Source organism: Corylus avellana, chromosome 9 (genome assembly GCF_965113065.1).
Source record: "Corylus avellana chromosome 9, dhCorAvel1.hap1.2, whole genome shotgun sequence".
Lineage (NCBI taxonomy): Eukaryota > Viridiplantae > Streptophyta > Magnoliopsida > Fagales > Betulaceae > Corylus > Corylus avellana.
Window position 1 is genome coordinate 8,533,885 of NC_142498.1, and position 9,280 is coordinate 8,543,164.

General features: G+C 31.9%; 1 protein-coding gene across 1 annotated transcript; it reads right to left on the reverse strand.

The window, feature by feature from the left end:
- Positions 1-54: 54 nt before the first annotated feature.
- LOC132189758 (P-loop containing nucleoside triphosphate hydrolases superfamily protein) lies at positions 55-4,228 on the reverse strand. Its single transcript, XM_059604541.2, has 5 exons — positions 3,637-4,228; positions 2,236-2,305; positions 1,524-1,686; positions 712-959; positions 55-519 (listed from the first exon to the last, which is right to left on the reverse strand). Exons 1-4 carry the CDS (start codon positions 4,115-4,117, stop codon positions 741-743), a joined length of 933 nt encoding a protein of 310 aa, XP_059460524.2. The 5' UTR covers positions 4,118-4,228; the 3' UTR covers positions 55-519; positions 712-740.
- Positions 4,229-9,280: the final 5,052 nt, after the last annotated feature.

Sequence of the window (9,280 nt, forward strand, 5' to 3'; positions counted from 1 at the left end):
GGCAAAATAACATAATGTTCCTTGAAACTTCATCCTACTTGCTTGGGTTCCTTATTGTTCCTTGACGCTTCTGGCCCAAGCAGGAAGCAATTCAACTGCAAGAATTCAGGCATTCAACCTTTTTCTTTGACTAAATAAGATAAGTGAAGGTTTCAGTAGATTTACTTACTATATGATGTTATAAACACTACAATCAAGAGCCATATTTTCACTCAACATGAACAAAAAGTTTCTGCGTTTCTTAATGTTGGTACCTACTGAGTTACCAAAAATAGAAAATGAAAAAAGAAAAAAAGAAAAGAAGATTCCATAGAATTGGATTGTAACATTGTACAACATGCAGGCTCCTATTGTACAATATCGAGTTCCACCCTTCTGAATATCCTCTTTGTCCATCTGTAGATTAGCTTAGGGCGTTACTGCTGCCTCACGGCTTCATAATGGTAGAAATCAGCAATAAACAACCTTGTACGGCAGGATGAAGCACTATACTATTTTCTTTGTCAAGAACACACGCCGCTGTGAAATTTAACATAATTTCAAGTGCAATAATTCAAAGCCATCTCAATATGTTGTCTAAACTTAAAAATTTGAGAATTTCTATTCCCACCAGGAACAGGAGGGAAAAAAAGTTTACGCATGGATTTACAGCCTTAGCTACAGCAATGTTGATAATATTACCCAATATAGCAAGGTTAAAGGATCACACACCTAATTGGGACAGGAAGGGCATGTACTTGTTAGTGCTTGAGCCAGTAATTCCGTAACTGAGCCATATGCAGTAGTATCTCATCACGACCCTGATTGGTAACGCTGCTAGTCATAATCCAAGGTGGTGTTGTCTGGAAGAAGCCTTGTATCAACTCCTGAAAATCATTCACATTTTCTTCTGGTCTTTTCCCTCCATTCTTTCTCTTCTTCCGCTTGTCGCATTTGGTGAAGATCAATGTCATGGGAATCTGAAAGACAGTATATGCACTCTCATACATCTTTCCCTTCACAATGAATAAATACATTCATACGTTCTTGTTCATCTTGTTGTTTCATCCCTCAAACAAATAAAAATAGTTATGCCCAACTAGAGAATATCAAACCCATTCATAATACATTCATATAAGAAACTGAAATTTTGGGTGCTAATTAAATTGATGGAATCAAACCCAAGTGTCCAAGCAACCACATTCATCATCTAGAGAAGGAAACAAAAAAAAGCAGCATTCCCTGAGAACTGTAATAGAACACTTCTTCAGGAACTCAGGCCTTATATATATATATAGGTGTTGCCAATATATTCAGTGCCCATAACTTGCCCTAAACAGCTAAAGAGGGGAATTGACAGATGGAAAACGTAAGCCATTACAGTTGATGGCTATCAACATAAGCATGTGAATTAAGTCAATATACTTGGGATTAACAGTTTGAAATGATTGCATAATTTTCAGATCCAGTTTCAGTCATTTTTATTATTTCACATCATAGCATCTTTCTTGGTTCCAGTAGAAAATTACAGGAAATGATATTACCTGATTCACACCTAGCCAACTAGCATACTCAAGATCAATTTTTCTGGCAGGAATGCTAGCATCTATGAGAAGAAAAACAGAAACAAGCGTTGGTCGATTCAGAAAATAGTCTTTAGTGAACTTCTCCCAGTCTATGCGAAGTTCCTGTGGCGCAGCTGCATACCTAGTCAGCATACACAATGAACAATGTCACGACAATAGAGTTGAATGACAGGGAGAAAACAGGAGAAGCAGTGGAATCAAACTCTTGTTGATAGATGTTCATCTTTACAAATGAAATTCTTTTATAAAGGAAATCTGAGTCCTAGTACAAAACAAACTGTTCAAATACTTGCGAAACCTCAAGTTATGAGAGAACTTGTGGAATTTTAATACCTATTTTGAAAATTAAAAGCAAATCAAAATTTTAACAAAAAAATCTAATTAGTGAATGCAAGGCTACATATACCAGGCGATACAGTATAACTAAAACAAATTAACCCACAAGAATTCAGGAACTAGAAGATTTATTGCTCCTTGAAGGCTTGAAAGTTTTTCAATTCCCTAAAAAGCACCAGCTCATATCATAACAATCATTTGATCTAATGTGTCTTAACTTTACCAATTTTCACATTTCCTAAAATTTCTGCTTCAATCTCCAAAACCAAAGATCAGAAAATAAACAAAGGAACCATGGAAAAAGCAAGCACTTATAGCTTTCAACTATACATACCCGTATCCAGGCAAATCCACCAGGTACCAGCTATCATTGATCCTAAAATGGTTGATGCATTGAGTCTTCCCTACAATGCAAAAAAAGAAAATGGATAGTTAACTCAGAGATCATTTTCACGTACTAAAAAGATCATAGCAGAAGATAATTGGAAGTTCTACTTGAAAGTTTGTTAGTGTTTTATCACGTCATCTTTATATAATATACAAAGCCAGACTAAACCACTAAGGACGCAGAAATGAATTGCATTACAAATTAGTGAGAATAACAGCAACAGAACATGTAAGGTAACTAAAAATTGAACATCTCTGAGCAGCTACGTCTGTTTACAAAGGGTGCACTAAGGGCAAGGATAAATTAGTGAATGCGGTTACAAGAGAGTGCCATTGTGCCACTTGAATCATCTCGTATAGAAGAACTCAAGATAGTCATAACAAGATTCTTTTTCTTTTACAGTTTTGTTGGAGTAGGCAAATGTGAGTGTGAATAGTTCACTTCCATATCAGATAATAACCACAAGAACGAGTTGTAATTTGATCCAAACCCGTAGTCTTAAACTTTTTGGGTTAAGAGGGCGTCTCAACACATTACATCAAGATCTCACTTGAGGACTCTCCAGATGTTTTAATTCCCCAACAAGTGATACCAGCATTAATGATAGTGACCGACAAAGTAGATGATAGTTGTCCCTTTCACAATTAGACCATGAATGATCTTTTTCACAATGAGAGCAGGAGCGGTCCCTTTAGTAATTAGAGTAGAAAATGGTCCCTTTTGCACTTAGAGCAGAGACATAGATGATAAATCAATAAATGACAGGCCCTTATTGTAGCTGAGCGGATACATGACGCATCACATGGACAAGCCTACACAAATGATCCTAAAAAACGGTTTGCTTAAATCTCACATTGGATAAGAGTCACAAAAGTGATTGGTTATGTAGCATAGTTAGGTCAAAACCCACATGCTTAAGCTTTAGGTCAAACTGGAACTCTAAAGTCTCACTTAACAACTCAAGTATTTATCTTCCCGACAGTTTTTGTCATTCACTGACGAGGAAACTTCATCGACAATGGTCCCTCTTCACAGGAACAAAAAATATCCACACTCTAAATGTAATCCAGAATCACATGTATAACTCACATAAGCATTTTTATACCAGCATCATTGCCAGACAATCATCCCAATTAATTCCACAATGTAGTAAGTCCACATTACAACACTACCAAGAAAAAAAGGTTGCAAATTTGCCATGGTACTTCTCAATTTATAGCATATCCATAATTTAAGCCAATCAACCATGCAAAGCCAAAGATTCCAACAAAACCAATGCAACACTCCCCCCCTCCCCCAAAAAAAAAAAAAAAAAAAATGTTAATCCAATCTAAATAACAGTCTCACCAGGTTTCTTGGACGTAAGGGCGAGGCGCTTGCGGCGAACAAGCGAGTTGAGCAGCGAGGACTTGCCAACATTGGAGCGGCCTACAAGCGCAAACTCAGGGAGGCCATCGGAGGGGCAATCCTCGGTTTTGACACTGCTTTTGACAAACTCGGCTTGTGCAATCTGAGCGTCCCTCGCGTACTTAGCCAGCACAATATTCGAGCCCTTCAAGATTCTCGCAGTCAGACTGGAAGTAGCACCAGCGGAAGGAACGTCGGTTTCCGGAGGGACAAAGAGCTTCTCAAGCGAAAGTTGGACGTGGGTGTCTTCCTCCGAGATATCGATATTTTCCGTAGGACCGGAGGCGGTTGAGAGAGTGGATTTGATTGTAATGGGTAATTTGGGTTTTAGAAGAAGATTGAAATGGGTTTTGCAGAGAGATGCCGGTTTGGTGAGAAACACCGATGCGTGAAATCTTGGAAGCTGAAGAAGTACAACCATCTCTCTCTCTCTGTGTCTCTGTAATCTTTGCCTCTGTTTTGTCTCTCTGACGAGAAGGCTTAAAGAAACATTTCAGTGAGTTCACCTACGCCTGGAGGAGGAGGATTATAGTCATTTTGGAAGGCGACTGCTGTCGCCTTTACAGTTTCAACCTTCGACCTTAAAACATTTTTACTCGGCGCCTTTACAGTTTCAACCTTAGACCTATTGGGCGTCCAAGGTTGAAATTGTGGAGATAATTATTGGACATAATTTTAATTTTTAGTATTATTTTGGGTTAAATACTTTTTGCCCCTATGGTTTAACGCCTTTATTTTTACTCACATAGTTTCAATTGTATCGCAAAATAGTACCCCCACTTATTGATTAAAACAAAGTTAGTACTCCCATCCAAAAAAACTGACACACACATCAACCCAATAAAAAGCTGACACTTAGCAAAGAGTAGTATTAAAAATTTTAAAAATAATCAAAAATATAAAATTAAAAAAAAAAAAAAAAAAACAAGAGGGCAAAAATAAGGTGGCCGAACCACCTCCAAGAACCTTCTAAAACCACCCCCATTTGGCCTGAGGTGGTTTTCACCACCCCATACGGCCGGTATAGGGGTTGCTGAGCCACCCCCATTTGGCGTAAGGGTGGTTTCAGCCACCCCATACGGCCGGTCTAGGGGTGGCCGAGCCACCCCCATTTGGCTTGGTGATGATTTCGGCCACTCCATATGGCTAGTCTGGGGGTAAATTGTGAAAATTGGGGGTGGTTCGACCACCCTTGGGATACAAATTATATTTTTATTTCATAATATGAAAGCAATAATTCTAATTAATTTTTTTTTTTTTTATTTTTTTTTTTTTTATTTTTTTTTTTTTATAAAGACTGACTTAATGATTAGTCATGCTTTGAATCGAACAGCTCCCAAACTTGCATCATCTATCATTAACATTTCTTGCCAGAAGTTTTGGGTTTGCTATTTAATTTCATTTTTTTGTTCGGCACATATTTTGTAGAGCATGATCAAATCACAGGTCAACGGTTATATAAGGCAAAATAGAAGGTTTGAAAAAAAAAAAAAAAAATTGTACTTGTGCCCAAGAGAACACAAAAATAACAATTTGGAGACGCGAGGTATCCTTGCTCAAACAGCTAAATTCGTTTTACAAGTGCTATACCACATAGCTACATCCCCTCCCACATTTCAAATGGAAAATTTAATTTCTTAAACTTTAAAAATAAACTCAATCATCAAATGTCAATGAACGATTTCAGCATACAAAAGAAATGGCCTTCCAACAAAATAAATGAACACCAGAAATCATTTAAAATAAAAAATAAAAATTCAAGAGCAATATTGATCTCTACTTTGTTTGTATAAAAAAAATTGTAAACGAAACAAACTGAGTCTAGCACCATTTAACGTCCTTGCCATACACAACACTAAATTATTTAGGAAAAAGTTCATATGCCCCCCTCAAACTACTAATCAATTGGCAATGTCCCTCTCGAACTTTCAATTGTGATAATGTTTCCCCTAAACTACCAAAACATTATCAATGTTTCCCCAAAACTAGTAAAACGATAAAAATGTTCCATTAAATTTCTCGATAACACAAAAATACAAGTATAAATTCAAAAAAATTTAAAAAATCATTTTTTTTTAAAACGAAAATTTTAATTTAGAAAATATGTGATGGGGGCATTTTTGGAAAAAAAAAAAGTTTCAACAATTTGAAAGTTTGGGAGGGTCAAGTGTCACGTTTTAAACATTGGAGGTAAAAGTGCAAATGAATAGATAGTTCAGGGAGTAAAATTTATTTTCCTCTTTTTTTTATTATGTTTTTAGAAAAGAAAATTTTAATTTTTTTTAAACGCAAATGTTTTTTTTTTTAATGAAAATTTTAATTTTTTTTTTAAAAAGGGAAATATTTAAAAAATTATATTATAAATTTTTTTGAAAAAAACAAAAATTTTCAATTCTTATTAAAAAAATTGATATTTTTTAATTTTATTTCTAGAAAAAGGATTTCTTTTTTTAATTTTATGTGGACTTTACCCAATTATTTTGTATACCCGACGGAGGATTTCAAATAACAAAGGATTTGTGGGATGGATCATTCTCAAAATATACTTTTACGGATGAAAAAAAAAAAAAAAAGGCATGCGGTCCCGACGTACAAATGAAAAAATATTTTATTATTAGTCAATTACGTACCTCAGCACCTTTTTTAAGCGTTATGCTTGTCAAATGCAAAGTAATTTCTTGATAGATAATCTTTCTAGTTTCTTGGTCATGCTTTGAGTCTAACACCTCTCAAACTCATATCATCTATCATAAACATTTCTTGCCGGAAGTTTTAGGTTTCCTATTCAATTTTGCTTTTTCTCTTCCGCACATATTTTGTAGACCATGATCAAATCACAGGTCAACGGTTATATAAGGAAAAATAGAAGGTTTGAACAAAAAAAAATGTGCTTGTGCAAAAGAGAACACATAAATAAGAAATTGCAGACGCAAGGTATCGATCCTCAACACAGGTAAATTCATTTTACAAGTCCTATACCGTATAGCTACATCCCCTTCAATAGTTGAAATGCAAAATTTATTTTTTAAAACTTTAAAAATAAACTCAATCATCAAAAGTCAATAAAGGGTTTCAACATACAAAAGAAATAGCCCTCCAACCAAATAAACAAACACCAGAAATCATTTTTAACCAAAAAAAAGAAAAAATTCATGAACAATATTGTTCTCTACTTTGGTTGTAGAAAAAAATTTGTGTACGAAGTGAACTGAGTCTAGTGCCAGTTAACGTGCTTGCCATGCACAACATTAAATTTTTTAGGGAAAAATCTACATACCCCCATCAAACTAATACCCATTTGACAATGTCTCTCCCAAAACTTTCAATTGTGACAATGTCACCCCAAACTACTAAAACATTGTCAATGTTAACTAGCAAAAAGATAAAAATGTCCACATAGATTTATCAATAAGACAAAAATACAAGTATAAATTTGAAAAAACTAAAAAATTAAAAATAATCATTTTTTAAAAATAAAAATTTAAATTTGAAAAAAAATATATATTTTTTTTCGAATAAAATTTTAACAAAAATTTTTAAATTCTTCTTGAAACGGAAATTATTATTTAAAAAAACAAGATTTTTTTTATTATGTTTTTAGAAAAGAAAATTCTTTTTTTTTTAAACGCAAATTTTTATTTTTTTTTTAAATGAATTTTTTTAAAGGAAATATTTAAAAAATTATATTATAAATTTTTTTGAAAAAAAACAAAAATTTTCAATTCTTATTAAAAGAAAATGAAATTTTTTAATTTTATTTCTAGAAAAATGATTTTTGTTTTTTTTTAATTTTATGTGGACTCTACCCAATTATTTTGTATACCTGACAGAGGATTCCAAATAACAAAGAATTTGTGGGATGGATCATTCTCAACATATACTTTTACGGGTGAAAAAAAAACAGTCACAGGTCACGACGCACAAATGAAAAAAATATTTCATTATTGGTCAATTATGTACCTCAACACCTACTTTAAACTTTATGCTTGTCAAATGCAAAAATTGTAATTTTTTTTTTAAAAAAAAATTATAACGAAAATTTTTAACTTTTTTTTTAATCGGAAATTTTTATTTAAAAAAACAAGATTTTTTTTTTCTTATGTTTTTAAAAATGAAAATTTTTATTTTTTTAAGTGATTTTTATTTTTTATTTTTTAAAAAGGAAGTATTACAAAATTATATTATAAAATTTTTTGAAAAGAAATGAAAATTTTCAATTCTTATTAAAAAATTAAAAATTAAAAATTTTATTTTTAGAAAAAGAATTATTATTTTTTTATTATTTGATGTGGACTTTACCTAATTATTTAGTATACCTAACGGAGGATTTCAAAAGAAAAAAAGGATTTGTGGGATGGATCATTCTCAAATATACTTTTACGGGTGAAAAAAAAAAAAAAAAAAAGTCCTCGACGCACAAATGAAAAAAAAAAAAGAAAAAAAACTTTATTATTGGTCAATTACGTACTTTAGCACCTTTTTTAAGCATTATACTTGTCAAATTCAAAGTAATTCTTGATAGATAATCTTTCTAGTTTCATGGTCATGCTTTGAGTCTAACATCTTTCAAACTCACATCATCTATCATTAACATTTCTTGCCGGAAGTTTTGGGTTTCCTATTTAATTTCGTTTTTTTTTTCTTCCGCACATATTTTGTAGAGCATGATCAAATCACATGTCAATGGTTATATAAGGAAAAATAGAAGGTTTGAAAAAAAATTGTACTTGTGCAAAAGAGAATACAAAAATAAGAATTTGGAGACGTGAGGTATCGATCCTCGGACAAGTAAATTCAGTTTACAAGTGCTATACCATATAGCTACATCCCCTTACACAATTGAAATTAAAAATTTATTGTTTAAAACTTTAAAAATAAACTCAATCATCAAAGGTCAATGAAGGGTTTCAACATACAAAAGAAATGGCCTTCGAACCAAGTAAACAAACACCAGAAATCATTTTTAACAAAAAACAAAAAAAAAAAAATCATGAACAATATTGATCTCTACTTTGTTTGTAGAAAAAAAATTGTGCACGACACAATCTGAGTATAGTGCCTTTTAACGTGCTTGCCATATACAACACTAAATTTTTTAGGGAAAATTCTACATATCCCCAACAAACTTACACCCATTTGACAATGTCTCTCCCAAACTTTCAACTGTGACAATGTCTCTCAAAACTATCAAAACATTGTTAATGTTGACTAGCAAAAAGATAAAAAAAAAAAAAAAAGTCCCTATATAAATCAATAAGACAAAAATACAAGTATAAATTCGAAAACACTAAAAAGAAAAAAAAAATTGGATAAAAAATTTTAATTTAAAAAAAAAAAGTTTTTTTTTAAAAAAAATAAAATTTTTACGAAAATTTTTAATTTTTTTTGAAACAGAAATTATTATTTTTTAAAAAAAAAACCAAGATTTTCTTTATTATGTTTTTAGAATTGAATTTTTTTTAAATGCAAATTTTTATTTATTTTTAAATCAAAAATTATTATTTTTTTTAAAAAAAAAGGAAATATTGACAAAAATATATTATAAATGGTTTTGAAAAAAAAAAAACAAAAAATTTCAATTCTA